General features: G+C 40.1%; 3 protein-coding genes across 3 annotated transcripts; 2 read left to right on the forward strand and 1 right to left on the reverse strand.

The window, feature by feature from the left end:
* LOC118413011 (swi5-dependent recombination DNA repair protein 1 homolog) lies at nt 1-13,916 on the forward strand. The gene is made up of 3 exons (XM_035816127.1): nt 1-170; nt 11,671-12,002; nt 12,878-13,916. Exons 2-3 carry the CDS (start codon nt 11,766-11,768, stop codon nt 13,058-13,060), a joined length of 420 nt encoding a protein of 139 aa, XP_035672020.1. The 5' UTR covers nt 1-170; nt 11,671-11,765; the 3' UTR covers nt 13,061-13,916.
* Nucleotides 1,665-3,746, forward strand: LOC118413010. Its single transcript, XM_035816126.1, has one exon. The coding sequence runs from the start codon at nt 2,332-2,334 to the stop codon at nt 3,613-3,615; it is 1,284 nt and encodes a 427-aa protein (XP_035672019.1). The 5' UTR covers nt 1,665-2,331; the 3' UTR covers nt 3,616-3,746.
* LOC118413795 lies at nt 3,936-6,556 on the reverse strand. The gene is made up of 6 exons (XM_035817326.1): nt 6,230-6,556; nt 5,802-5,805; nt 5,280-5,523; nt 4,942-5,111; nt 4,490-4,624; nt 3,936-3,955 (listed from the first exon to the last, which is right to left on the reverse strand). The coding sequence occupies exons 1-6, from the start codon at nt 6,548-6,550 to the stop codon at nt 3,936-3,938; spliced, it is 894 nt and encodes a 297-aa protein (XP_035673219.1). The 5' UTR covers nt 6,551-6,556.
* Nucleotides 13,917-15,191: the final 1,275 nt, after the last annotated feature.

The raw sequence follows: 15,191 nt of genomic DNA on the forward strand, positions 1-15,191 counted from the left end.
ATGCATTGCGCCGGAACCCGGAAGTGTAGCGGCAAAATCGAATAGTTTAGCAGAAAAGTTTGTTTTTAACCTCCTTGGTTTAAGTCTTGAAGTGAAGCGGTTAGAGAGACAACAACAACAAGTCTTTAGTTTATAGAGTTCGTCCTGAGGATACACAAGGATACCTGAATGTAAGTTCATCTGTGACGGTAGTCAACATAATTTTCTTACCTTGAATCTTTACCTTGAACCACAGCCAGTCGATACCCTTGCGGGTAAATATTATAAGGCTGTCCTAGTTGTGGTGGTAGTAGCATCTGATCAGTATGTGAAGTGGTACTCGAATAGGTCTGGATGCAGTCCTACATTTTGGCCGTCGCTCGGTCTAAGATTTGGTGGTCCAGGTGTCAGGCTCTCTTTGACAATAATTTCGTATCTCACATTGAGCTGGTGTCTCTAATCAAGGGGGCTCTTAATAGGTTTAAACTCAAGATGGAGTTTGTTCGACTTGGTTCTGAAAGTTTCTTGGCTGAGTGGTGCCAATCTGTTAGATGGGCAAGTGTGCGGACGGGAGTTTTGGTTCTACGTTTTTAGAGTCCTTGTCGTAGTAGTCTTTGTTTGGTGCTACAATCTGTCTTTGCTATTGGTGGATTGTCTGTTAGATGTTCAGTGTGTGTGGTCAGTCCTTCACTATAGCTCTTTTCACGGATACCGGGTGACCCTTGACCCAGGACGCCGCGCGGTGCATTATGGTCGCCCTGGGGGACAACTGCTTTCGCGCGAAACTTGAAAATTTCCTTCAGTCATAGCGCAAATCGGACGACAATGGGGAAATCGGACCGATGTGTGGTTTTTGGGTGTAACAACGACAGACGCTATCCAGACAGGTATTTATTAGCTTAAATATTCAATATTCCAGTCATCGGTACCGGTACAAAACATTTTTTTCCCGTTGGACAGGTTACGAAAAACCCGGAAGTGGGCCGGTCGATCGGATTTTGGACCGATGAGAAAATTAACAGATATCGGCAGGGGTTTACATGTTTTGGCGTTTTACCGGTTCAAGAAAAAACAAGAGCGAAGTAGAGTAGAGCTTATATTAATTTCTACCAAGTTTCTACAGTCAAACTTACGGAGACAGTTAGCATAATTTGTTTACATATGCCGGAAGACAGGATACGCCAACGAAAGTCGGATATTCCACCAAAACACTGTGAAACAGTCCTTTATAGCGAAATAGATCATTGTTTTGAGTATCACTTATTTACGAGTTTTCACAGATAATAAGGTCCTGGTTCAGGTCTATACCTGTAATGAATCTTCTGTACCAATATCGATTTTTCTCATTAGAATGTACAATATTCTTTACTGGGCAATCACTATTTTTGATAGCTGTCTTCTGTTTTTTCAACACATGTAATGCAGCAGAACATTAGGGTTCCTAAAACTAACCCTGCTACCTGTATCATGTATTTTGAAAGAAATAAAGCATCATGATTAAGAAATAAAAATGTTTTTGAACTGTTTCTTTCTTTGTTCATTTATTGCCCACGATTATGTTGATAATTATGACAGTTTTTATCTAATGTATGAAATAGCATCTTCAGTTCAGTTCAGTTCAGATCAGATCATCCTCAAGGAGGTGACACTGGTGTCTCCACTCGTTTCATCATAACAATATATAAAGATTATTAAGATAAAATAAATATTTCCTTTGTAGAATGGTTGTGAAGGAACACGTGAGCCTTCTACAATTCTTCAAGTGCCCAACAGAGCACAGGAAGACATGGGCCCGCCTTCTTCACAGAGAAGGCCTTGAAATGCTCTCGGAAAACCAGAAAGTGTGCAGTAACCACTTTGTGATTGGGAGGCCATCAGTGCAGTACCCACACCCAGCCCTCTACTTGCGCGGATATCATAGCACACCAACCCAAAACCTCTCAGTCATGGACTCCATGAGGGGGCCAATCACTGAGTCTGACGACACCTACATGCACACCAGAAGAGGTATTATTTTAGCATAAAGTGCAAGTAGAAAAAATAAATTGTTGAAAGTACTAAAAAAGACCATGATGAGCAAAGAAATAAATTGGGTGACAATGATGTTTGTTTGTTTGTGTTTGTTTATTTGCATATAATGTAAATGCTAATATGATTCATGCATCTAGATAGTGTTTCAATGCAATGATTTGAGATTTGTAGTGACAACAGATTCCTGTCTACATCCCTGAAGTAATTCTAGTTTGATTTTTAAAAATTTCGATTTCAACTGATCTCTTGTTGATGATTATATCATTCTCGTTTTGAGATATTTTCATTCCTATTCAAGGATCAGTGAAACGCAAGCTGCCAATGGAGAGAGTACAAAAACAAAAAAAAGGCACAAGACAAGATGATCCTGAACCCTACAATGACTTGGGCCGACGTGATAACACTGAAAATATTTCAGAACATGCTAGCACTGAATCTGAACAGAGTTGTTGTTACAGTAATGATCATTCCTATGCTGCGTCTAAGGAAGAGGCACAATCTCCAGTTCCTGATTCCTGTGAGTGTGTCAAGACTTGCAAATTATGCAAGCGAGCCTATAAGGACCTGCAACACAGAAATCAGGAACTCGAGACTGAAGTGAAGGAACTAAAAGAGGAACTAAAAACTGTCAAGGAAAGTGCAAAAAACTCTAAGCAAGTCAGATATGACATTGAACAAATAAAGGACTCAGATACCAAAATGTCACTGCACACAGGTCTAACATATGCAATCTTCATGTGGGTATTCAACATAGTTGCATCCAAGTTACCAAACCTACAATATCACAAGGGTTCATCCTCTGCCACACCCAAGAGTTATCAGACGACAAACAAACAAAAACCAGGCCCAAAGCGTTTTTTGACTCCTCAAAATGAACTGTTAATGGTTCTCATGAAGTTGAGACAAAACTTTGTAGAAGACTTCCTGGCCCATCTTTTCTGCTGTAGTACTACTTTAGTTTCACAAATTTTGTCAACTTGGTTACCCTTGCTAGCTCTAGAATTGTCTCCATTAATCTACTGGCCCACACAGCATGAACTCAAGCTTTACTATCCGGATTGCTTCAAAAAGTACAAAAATGTCAGAGCAATTATAGATTGCACGGAAATTGAGGTTCAAAGGCCATCACTTGCCAAAGCAAATGGACAGATTTTTTCAAACTACAAAAATAGGCCAACCTTAAAAGTATTCATAGCCTGTACACCTGCTGGTACAGTGTCCTTTGTGTCCAAAAGTGCAGGCGGAAAGATGAGTGACAAGGAAATTGTTTCCAGGTCGAATTTAGTTGAGGGTTTTGATTTTGGTGACACCCTCCTTGCTGACAGGGGTTTCAATATACAAGACTTACTGCTGGATAAGGGGGTTACTTTAGTTATACCTCCCTTTCTAAAGAAGAAGAACCAGTTTGCAGAATCAGAGAACAGAAGAACCAAGAGTGTAGCTAATGCTAGGATACATATAGAGAGAGTTATTGGTAGGATCAAACATTTCAAGGTCATGAAGGGGCCAATTCCCCTCAATATGAGAGATCTATTTGATAATGTAGTTATTGTAGTCTGTGCACTAACAAACTTACAACCAAAGATTGTTCCCCTGAAATGCTAATGTACCTGTAGAAAATATTTGAACGAAACATTGTAGAGTCGATTCCGAGTCACCTTGAGGGTTTTGAAATAATATTTGTAGTGAGTTTGAACTATTCTAAGTAAACAGAAATAATGTATTTGATGTTAGAAATGTTTCTAACATGTATGAACACTATAGAAAATATTTAGAACATCAAACAGAAGTTATAAATAGTTCTAAACAGTTACTTATCACAATTAGAATATTATTAAGATTTCCAAAATGTTGGAACAAAAGGCAAGAAATACCCTCTTAGTAATGTGGAATTGACTCTATATGCTTCATTTGAATGAAATATTCTATATCCTCTCAGGAGATGCTGATAAAAAAGGGTATTCAGCACACAGTACTGTGCCACAAGCATCTGCCCTCAGCTTCTTATGATGTCGCCGATTCAGCTTGACAAACTTGTCTACAGCAGATTTTTCATTGTACTGTCCCCAGTATATTGCTGGTGCATATGGACGAGGACCATAATCCATAACTTTCTTCAGGAATGATGTGTTTTGTTCACTTACCGTTTCATCTGAACGAACCTTCCTTACTGCTTCGTACAAATTACTGGCAGTTATTCTCCCTTGTCTATATTTGAACCAACTATCTGATTGTGTCTGGTCTTTGGTGGTCTCTCTGATGATGTTAACTACTTCTTCTGATACAGGTGTTGTTGCTAGTTGGAACAGTTCTTGAGTACTGCTAGCCTCCTGTGCAATTTCTGGTAAAGTTTTTGGAAGATCTGGCATACAAATATATTCTGCATTGGTAACAACCTCTTCATTAACAACATGTTCAACATCGGGCATCTCAGACTCATTGCTGCCAAACTGTACATAAGCCAATATCCCTGCACTACCATTTGTTGCCACCCTGAGTCCCTCTAACTCCAGGTCCTGGAGAGTCTTGTCCTGTCTGTCCTCAACTGCCCTGGGATCATTGTTGTATCTTGTACGTTTTGTGTGGTTGCTGTCTTCTTCCAGTCCACAATCACCTGAACCATAAGTAATTTTCCATCAGCAAAAACTAAAAGAAGATTAGAGTTTACCAGAGAAATGTTCTGAAGTAAGACTGTTGTTGCAGCCATAACTATTTGGTGTTTTTATCACCACTGCAACAAGTCATTCTATTCATTACATATATATGTACTGTGATAACAATAACTACTGTGTAGTAAGGATCAGCCATAATGCATCATAAAACAATACTAGTACAGGTTTTATACAATAGAATTATAGTAATTCATACAATACTTTATGTAACATTTCAATTTCCACAGGTTATAAAAGCAGTATTAGCTTTAAACTGTACCTTTGACTTTTCGGATGGTTATGTCCTTTACGAAGTCTGGCTTATGTGGCTTCTTCGATGGTGCATGCCAGGCTTGGACTTTCTCAGTCACTGCTTTGTTATCACCTCTGGCAACTGTTTCAATAACAGTGTGACACAGCGCTGCAATGTGCTTGCAGGTCCCTTGAATACTAAAATTGAAAACAATCACAAATAGATTAGTCGAACCTGGTCATTGTACTGTGCTACTTAACTGAAGTAAGACTATTGTAAGACAACAAAAGGACTGATCAATGATAAACTTGTCAAGGTTTAGATTTCTAATAACACAATGCGGAAAAAAAAGTAGTATTACATACCCTCCAGGACAGGAACAGTAGCCATCAACAATGATGTTTCTTCTCTTGTGTACAATTATCCATGTGTCGTATGGAGGCAGTGAGACACTTGTCTCCCTGACAGCTTTGCAGCGGATGAAACAGTACGGGCTGTCCACGTGTACTCCATGGACTTGCAGATTGCACACGTGCCCAGAGAGGTGCAGACTTTTTCCGTCTCGCAGCGCCTCCTTTCCCGCTGTTTTGATGTTCATATCCTTGTTTTCTAAAATTGATATAGTGAGATACAGATATCAACACATAGCTGGTACTTAAATTCTGTCCTTCCCTACAGATGTACTTTTCACATAAACTGCATGCCTGCGGTGCATTGAAAAATAATTAACCCTGTAAATGGCATTTTCAGCAGCCAGCAGTACGACAGAGCAGATGCTAGACTATGTATACTACAGTGTATGTCTACACTTCTGCAACCTTTTAAAACCACCGTGAACACTCCACTTTCCCACTAGCAAGAAATTAAATCCCCACTATTATATGCACCTTGCTGGATTACACAAAACGTTTGTCAAGCACACCAACAATTACAAAATTAACATCATCATGCAATTGAAAAGCCTATGGTGCATTTACAACCTGTCAATATTAAAGATAAATAGTAATATCTTGTGGACACTTACCCAAATTATTAAGAACTCAACATATATGCATGAACTGCAGATGCTGAAAAATATATGGACAAAATGAACAGTCAGAACTTTGATGAACAGTTAGCACATGTAACACATTATTATAGTTAGTAGTACTAGGTCAAACCAAGTCAAACCAAACAACTATGTAACAGGAATGTACTGAGAAAAAAAACAACAACAATAGATTGTGACGATTTTCTGCGTGACTCACTTCGCTCAAAGTAGTTTTCAACTCCAACTTGAAGTAGATCTGGAAGACCTGAGCCGTCAGACTCCCACCCTGCTGCCAAAGACGAAGAAGAAGGATTTGGTAACCTTATAAGGCCCATCCAAGATCAGTTTTTGCTCGATGTATCGGGTGTGGCCGGGGTCACTGATTCCCGATCCCTTTGGTAGAGACAAAAGCTGCGCCTTCTTGCATAGACGAATAAGTTCATGTTTGTTTTTGTCACTTGATGGGACTTCTCGGTTCGACAGAAATAATTTTAACTCCTGTATATTCCACTTATCGAACTCAAGGTCGCCGTCGCACGTGTTGCTGCCCGACGCCGCCATCTTCTCTCTGCTCTGGGTGATATTCTTGTCCCCCAGGGCGACCATAATGCACCGCGCGGCGTCCTGGGTCAAGGGTCACCCGGTATCCGTGAAAAGAGCTATGGTGTTCTCCTTCTACTCTCTAGTCCTCTTTATAATTTCCAGTTTGCTTTGATGTGTCGTTTCTTGGCAGAAGGGTGGGCGGGTGCAAGTCTGCCTCGGGTGGAATGGCACATCCTTTTTCTTTGTTTCCATTCATGAGTTGTTTCTTCTTATATTATGATGGTTTTCAGTTTGGTCTCTGTCTGTATTACTAAAACTGTTTGTATACCCAAAATAACAAAGGTCTGGATGCAGTCCCCATTCTAACATTTAGGCGGCATGCACGCCCTAACCCGGGAGCCTCAGCTACCCCCCCCCCCCTACTTTGCCCCTCACGGGGTCATTTGGGGGTAACACCACGTAGATGTAGATTTTAATATGTTACAATTTTGTGCACGGATATATGGATACCAACTATTAAAGTTTATGTTAAGTAGTAAGACAAATTCAAGATGAAGACAATATTGAATGCCAATGGGAAATAAAGGTAAAGTAAAGCTAGCTATTAAGACAAGGTTGATGCAAGGTTGTAGCTCCTGATGTTTGTCTGAGATACAGCAATTGCAAGGAGCTTAAAAAGTAATGTTTGTCTCCTACATAACCGAAGATCTCTACTCTACTCTACTCTACTCTTGTTTCCTTTTCCCTTGTTTCCTATATAATTTGGACATCCAAAATTGTCTTCAGCTCTTTTGCATTCATAGTTAGGGACTGTACGATATTTATCAGGGGGGAGGGCTGGTGCGTTAGGGGGGGAGGGAGGGCCAGGTTAATTTTTTTTGAGGTGGGGGGAGGGCCATGTTAATTTTTTTTTAGATAGGGGGGAGGGCCATGTTAATTTTTTTGAAAGAATTGTTTATACTCTTTTTGTTTTGATATCTTGACATGGCCCTAAAACTGATAAAATAAGCCTTCTGAATAGCCTAAAATGCAAGAGCTTCCAGGGGGCTTTGCCCCCCTAGGCCCCCCAAAGTGGCGCTGCCCTGGACCAGTGTTCCCGCCAGGCATACGTCATTCCGTCTACAGACTTTTTTTTTTGGAAAGACGCACTCGGCTCGGCTGAGTTTCCCAAGATATTTAAGTTACAAAAGCGGTGCACAGTAAATATGTGAAGAATCCAAAACTATACACTTTATTTTTTATTCAAAACATTTCCTTTGTTTCAAAAAGACAAAATTTGCGGCAGAAAAAGGGGCCGCAATATTGTTGTCTAGGGTCGATCGAGTCGGCTGTGCACTGGCATTGGCGTCCGTAGCACATGGCGCGGCACGCCCCCCTCCCCAGACGGACTGTTGATCGCAGCGCCCAGCACGTCTTTTCTGGCTACTCCTTCAAGACTACACCGGTACTGATCACTGCCAAAGATGCAGCAGATCACCCTCCTTCGTATAATGTATAACGTTCTTGGTCTACTCTACTCTATGTAAAAAGAAATCCAGCGGTGAGCCAAAGATTTCACGCCGAAAACGGGGTTACCTGAGGTCGCACGAAACAAACGCACGCTCCTGGAAAATGACGTCGCGGCCTTGTAAAACCCGACCGATTCGATAAATGATAAATTTGAGTAAAATCATCGGGCAAAATAGAAAAAAAAAACACAAGGTGTGATGGCGCCGTTTATTCTATCCTCTGGAAAAACTAGTATGACTTAAGCATTTGATGCGGGAGGGCGCAACATCGATCGCACGAGGTAGGCGGAAAAAAATTGGCAGGATTTTTCCATGGGCTGACGAACTCACTGGCTAGAGCCCTGTTTGGAAGCATCAAAACCCCAAAATTTTCACATAGACATGACTGGACAAATAATACCCGGGCCAGATCACGGACTGCTGATTCCCCGAGCTTTGGGGAGAGGGCGGACGTCGATTACTGAAAAACGGGAGTAAAAAAGGGAACCGGCATCCAATCTCAAGGGCATAATTTTCCTCTCAAGTTGCAGGAAATTCTGTTTTAGAGGGTTTGAAAATCCAAAATTTCCCAGGGGAGCATGCCCCCGGACCCCTGCCCCGACGCTGTGAAAAAATCCTGGCGAGAACACTGGCGCCCTTGTGCCCTGACGTCTATATTAAGATTATTTTATCGGTTGTTTTTCTACCTGTTTAAAGATGCCTGTCGGGGGAGGGTCATGTTGATTTTTTTTAGGTGGAGGGGGAGGGTCACGTTAAATTTTTTTGAGATGGGGGGGAGGGCCATCAAAAAATTTTTTGATCCAACTTCCAATGCACCAGCCCCCCCCCCTGATAAATATCGTACGGTCCCTTAGGGTATAAAAGACCAGCTTAACCCAGATCACTGTAGTATCACTGATGAAAGATAGTGGATGCATCTGAAACTAATCTCCAAGCAGATCTTGTGTAGCATAAGACAGTTTCATAAGCTGGGGAAGGAGTTTTATGGCTGACAGAGGAGTACTTAGTTAAGGTATCTCGGTTGGCTAAATTGGCATTTTGACCTTCCACTATTTTCTTATTAATAAATTAAGAAAGAATGGAGCCGTAACGAATGTTGATAGATGGGCATTAGAGAATTCTAAATCTGATTTTTTGGGGGCCAAATTGATGACGTCATCATTTTTATTGCCTCTGATATAATTTTTTTCTATGACAAAATGCAGCACTTTGGTACATACCACTGTAATGAAACTTCGTTTTTCGTTGCATAATGATGAAAGCTACAAACGTAGTGTTGCGCAAATTGATATCTACTAATGATCTGTAGTAATTAGAAAATGTTTGTTTTCATCTAATCAAAAAAAATTAATTCTTAATATATATAATAACTACAGATCGTTAGTACTCGTTCCCAGAGCATTGTGTAACACGGACAGCAAGGTATACGTAATACAAGGGAATGATCCCACAGTGCCCTGGACTCAAGATTGTCTTACCATCGATGGCATTAAAGATGAACATTGGCCATCAAGTTGGAACATCTTGGCCATCTTACACAGCCAACCACAGGCCTGTCACAGGTGGAGATTTTAAATCACATGACCCACGAGGCCCTATAGGGCCTAACTAGTTTTTTCTTGGCGGGAACATCCTCACTCAAGATGGAGGTCCTGGAGCAGCGCATCATCCCCATCATCGGCACTCGATTTGGTGATATACAACAATTTCGCCCCAAAACTAAAAATTGATGCCGCTGTCTCTGACTATTGATTCCTCACATGTCTTAAGAGATATCATTGCTGGCGACGGAAGTGGATCATATGCTAATAGGCCTGCAGCATATTTCTTTCTGTGAGAGTCCAGGAAGGCATTTTTTCCGTAAACATACCTGTACGCTAGGGGAGTCGGCCGGCCAGAAAAAACATTATCCTCACCACAATGTTTTTTCTGGCCGGCAGACTCCCTTAGCGTACTATTGACTCTATTTGTCCAATTTCTACAATTTAGACCACCGATCCACATAGCCTGGTAGAGGCTAAGTAATGGAAACACAGGGCTCGAAATACCACATGCATATTCACGTTTGTGCATGTAAAATTGGTGAATCCTGCGCCGCGGGTGTCCCGCAATACTCTGAACGCATGTCTGAAGACAACTGTTGCCAACAACAATAGACAACAAGAATTAAGATGCACAAAGAACTGTTGTCAGTCTAAAGTGGGCCGGTTGTACAGAACAGCTGTCCGGTAAAGGAATCCCTAAACAGATTTTAGACACTGGCTTTATTAGCACATTGCATTGGTCAGTGCCAGTGTAATAAAACATGTACATAACTTTGTCTTGGTAGTGATAATAGGCTATCAGTAATACTAGAGATTCATTTCCTTTCCTGTTTGTCGTTATTTGTCTGTCTTGGACTGTCCATATCTTGGGCATAATTTATATTGTTGCAACTGATGCTGCGGAGACCATAACTATGGCACTGAGTATTTGTTACCTACGGTCACTTGTTGTTGTTTTTTACCCAGGGTCTTTTTCCTTCTTATGTTGTATCTATTCTTCTTATTGTTACTGTTCTGTCCTATTTTAACCTCCAAACATGCAGGTACTGCTGTTTTCAAGTCACGAGATAATATTATAAACTCGGCACGAAAAGTTTGGAATATTAATTTCGTTGATAATGTTTCTGTTGTTTCTGCATCAATTTCAATGTATCATGTATCAATACAAAGCTTGTGTGATTTCTTTTCCAATGGTATCAAACTCATTATCAATGTTAACTCATGGAACAAGCACTATGCCTACTAGTATTTACGTGACTGAGTGGGTCACCAAAAAGAATTGCCCAAATTTCCCTGCTGCTGTTCAACACTGTACTAGTATTGCCCTGTTGGTATATGGCCGCGGGTGCCAATGATTCATTCAATCCCTTTTTCACGTAACTTTTGGTATACGGAACTTCTAAGTTTAGCACATTTGAGTAGAGTATTTTATGATTGTAAATATAATTCATGGCACAAGCACCAGACCTGCTTACGTACTGGGGGTCACAAAAATAAAGTGCCAAAATTACCTTACTAAAGTCAAACACTCTGTTCAGCTCATTTTCTTCCGTCAGTATTGACTTGTGAATGCAGGCAGGTTGAATGAACAGGACATGTTAATCAAAAAGGTTGAACCAAGAGGTGTTCAATCGAGTGCTAGCCATAAGCCATAGAAAGGCTATTCCATCCCAATACTGTACTCTAACATTGCATCCTGGAGGTAGTGCGGTTCTCCAAGTCGCCTCCATGCTTTGATTCGGCCATCCAACTGCCGAAAAGGCAGGTATACTCTACTCAAATGTGCTAAAGCCAACATGTACAAAACTTAATGTTCTGTATACCAAACGTGGTGCGAAAAAAGGATTGATTGAATCATTGACACGCACAAATACAGGACGGTGCAGTATTGAAAATTTGGGCATTTTTTGGTGACCAACTCATGTAAGCAGGCCTGATGCTCGTTTCATGAGTTTACAATCATAGTAACTTTGATCCCATAGGACTCGGAATTACACAGGCTTTTAAATGTTATATAATACATATACATTAAAATTGATGCAGAAACATTAGAAATATGATCAACCAAATTTAACATTCCAAACTTTTTGTGCCAAGTTTTAGAACATAAACTGAATATTATTCTTTTTAGAATCTACAGAAAGATGCTGCTAAAAGGCTGGAACTGAGTGCAGGATACACAGACACGACAATAATTGCAAGCAGAGTCAAGTCCTAGCAACAATAATGCAAAAGATGCAACCACAGAAAGTGGAAGGCGATTCCATCAAGTATTCTACAGCTACAACAATTGATCCTTGTGCATATCACAAAACTATGAACAAAGCAGGGACACAAGACACACAGACTTGTATGAGGAAACAAGAAATTGGTGATTTGTTGGCTGAGAAGCAGAAGTTGCAAGATGTAATCGACCAGAACGAGGAAAAGTTACGACGGCTAAACCTGATAAAACATCACAAGGTACTACATGTGTGTCCTCCTTTTTAAGCTAGAATAAATTATGTTAAGTGTTCATCTACAAGCCCAGTCTTTGATAAAAGTGAACATTTCTCAGACACAATAAAAAAGACACATTGAATACATCTTTTGTATTTTAGACCACACCAATTTTATTTGTTGTTTCTCAGATTTAGAAAAAAATCAGGTCGGTCGGTCAGTCAAAAAAAAATAAATAAATAGATATTTTTGAAAAAGTCAGGGGTAGGAGAGATCGGACAGGAAAACCTAAACTATTAACATTTAGGGGGTCCCTGGTAGTAAAGTCCAACGTTTGAAGAAAAATGATAAACGTACCGTCCAAAATAGGCACATATAGCTACTGGAATTTGAGGCCGATAGTTAATTTGAGAAAGAAGCGGCAGTGAAATTTTGTCCACATGAGGTGTGGCCATCAACTTGAAAAGTTTTTCTTTTATCAAATTGGAAAAAAAATTGGTCGGGAAATCCAAGAAATAACAAATACGGTAAAATTGGTGTAGCCATGTGTTGAACACATGGGTGTCTAAATTGTGCATACCTTGGAAATTGCTTCAAACTCATTGCTTATCTTATCTGGCAGTATTAGGAAGAACTTCTAGGAATTGTCCAAATTCAATGACGACTAACTTGTGATACTGGATGAGAAATTTTGATTACTGACATCACATAATTCAATCAATATATAGGTGAGTAGATGTCAGCACGATTCAAGTTTCAAACAGTGAGACCGCTCTAAATTATGACAGACTTATGTAAAACAGGTGAAAACTTTACTTTGAAGTATATTTCTCATAGTATAGCAAGCTTTTCTATTTTTAGTGTAGCTTTCCTTTAAACAATTTTGCATCTCTCCTCAGGCAGACTTGTCCAAACTGCAACAGCTGATAGTCAAGTGGCAACAGGTGAGCCAACAGGTGCTGCTACAGCTGCAGGAGAGAGCACCTGCAGACCAAAGGCCCACCCTTGGCCAACTGATGGACCACATGGGGATAGATGAGAACATATTACAACTGGACAGGGAACAGGACTGCTTCAACTAGTGAGGAATGGGACAGATGGATTTATCACCAGTTCTTTGGAGGGTGTTTATACATTAAAGGCCACAACATTTCATTTCTATCAGATTTTGGCAGGGTTTTACAGGATTGTTTGACTACCGAATTACTTTATTAGGCATTTTCTATGCAATGATAGGACTTTTATACATTAGTAATCTGATTGGAGAAGATTGTCAACAAATATGATTTATGCATAAGAGGCCCTTATTTGCATGTTTTCAGAAACTTCTATATGCGTTAACAAACAAGGATAGAATTTTTCTATCTGTGACATATATCAATAGGTGAATCTTTTGGCTAGCCTTTTATGCCACAATGTGAAATCTCACATTAGTGAATTAGTGACAGGACATCCCCATCCACAGTGACAGGATGCCGCCCAGAGCCCATTTCGTTGTTGGAAACCCCGTCCCTGCCCTGCATACAAACGTCCAACCCATCCGGGATGCTTTTAATTTCACTGAGGTTGTTCAGCAGACATGCAAAGAAGTTTCTTTTCAGCATAATCTGCAATGTATATGAATTACATAGATGTTAAACATATCAAAGTGTTATCTGTTTTCAGGAAGCTATTGTACTTAGTACATGTTGTGTGTACTATTTTTACTACTTAGTTTCTATTATACTACTATTTACTAGTATTGCATTTTGGCAGGGTATTTGGTGAGCAACCTATACCTTTGCCAAGGAATATCATCAGTAACAATGTAAAGCACATAATGTTACAGACAAGTTGATGGTTGGCCAAATAATTCAATATGTTATATTGCAAAAGCAGCACAACATACAAATGTGCACTTGAGTTTCTATAAAAATTATCTACATGAGATACACACAACTCTTACACTCCATGTAGTAGTATTTTAGCAGCAGTGTCCATTATTAGATTATACTGCTGCTGGGTTCCCTGACACGGGTAGGCTTCCATGTTCAGCGGGTTCATGGATGCAGCAGTCAAACACCTTGCCACGGGTTTTGAAGGGCAGGTACCTGGAGGTAAGGATGGGCAGGAGCTTCTTAAATTTACCCCAGGCGACACAGGATCTGGTGGTGATTGCAAGCTCACATCCACCACCAGCACAGAGCATGTCCCCAAGGTAACAGAAGCTGGAGAGCACAAGAACTATCTAACACCTCTTAGATTGTCGCAATCCATTCTAAGGTTCTTTACACAAGTTTACTTAAAGTTTAAACCATGAAACTAAAACACCTTCTGAAGGTGGTCAAGCACCAGGAGGCCAAAAGGCATAGAAAAGATCAGGATCACAACACCTTACCACGTTACAAATATCATTGCAACCCTTCCACAGGGTCCTAAGTTATTTGCTGCGCACACAAATATACACAAAACAACCAACCCTGCAGATCAACAACAAAATTCACACCAAATAAGCATCCACTATACATTTATGTACACCTAACCACACATAAAAATCAACACCATAGCAAGTCCAGGTGCAAAGATATATCACAAAATATGCTGCTGCAGTACCAAGGTCAACCAACAGGGGGCATAACATCGACCTGCACCATCACCATGCCCACACCTACCGAAAACCTTTCAGCCGTTTGAGACATACCCCACTTAACCTCCAGGGTGAAAACAGTATGGCAACAATATGGTATGGCATCTTCATGGAGGTAAAAAATGTGAATGTCAACAAAGTACAAACACAAGAATCATATGGTAAGTAAATTGACTTCTTCTCTCTTCTTTGTGATCCTAAAAACGTAGGAACAAATATCTTCGGCAGCTGGACATTACCCAAAGAAGAAAAAGAAAGGTTTGCCTTAATTCATAGAGAATTAATAATTTGTTTGGCGACCTCATATCTCCATGAAATATTTAGAGCTTTTGCAAATTTTATGCAATTGACTTGTACATTTATGCATGGTGTTGTTCATCATTGACTAACGTACACATGTCACAAGAATAAAGTTCCCATCATTAACCGTTTTTTCTACTTCATTTATTGAAGTCTAGTTATTGAAAACACTAAAATTATACAATTTCGTAATTAATGATGCAAATTTATTGGTCATTTACATAACATGTATATCATTGTGACCTGCATGCCTAGTAATGGAAATCTGTCGTTCATTTCTGCAGTGA

The sequence above is a fragment of the Branchiostoma floridae genome, chromosome 4 (assembly GCF_000003815.2).
Source record: "Branchiostoma floridae strain S238N-H82 chromosome 4, Bfl_VNyyK, whole genome shotgun sequence".
Classification (NCBI taxonomy): Eukaryota; Metazoa; Chordata; class Leptocardii; order Amphioxiformes; family Branchiostomatidae; genus Branchiostoma; species Branchiostoma floridae.

Coding starts and splice junctions, on each gene's coding strand:
- LOC118413010 (XM_035816126.1), top strand. CDS start 2,332: ATGGAGAGAGTACAAAAACAAAAAAAAGGCACAAGACAAGATGATCCT.
- LOC118413011 (XM_035816127.1), top strand. CDS start 11,766: ATGCAAAAGATGCAACCACAGAAAGTGGAAGGCGATTCCATCAAGTAT. Junction 12,003..12,877: donor ACCTGATAAAACATCACAAG/GTACTACATGTG, acceptor ATCTCTCCTCAG/GCAGACTTGTCCAAACTGCA.
- LOC118413795 (XM_035817326.1), bottom strand. CDS start 6,550: ATGGTCGCCCTGGGGGACAAGAATATCACCCAGAGCAGAGAGAAGATG. Junction 5,112..5,279: donor TACTGTTCCTGTCCTGGAGG/GTATGTAATACT, acceptor TTTCAATTTTAG/TATTCAAGGGACCTGCAAGC. Junction 4,625..4,941: donor AACCATCCGAAAAGTCAAAG/GTACAGTTTAAA, acceptor CTTATGGTTCAG/GTGATTGTGGACTGGAAGAA.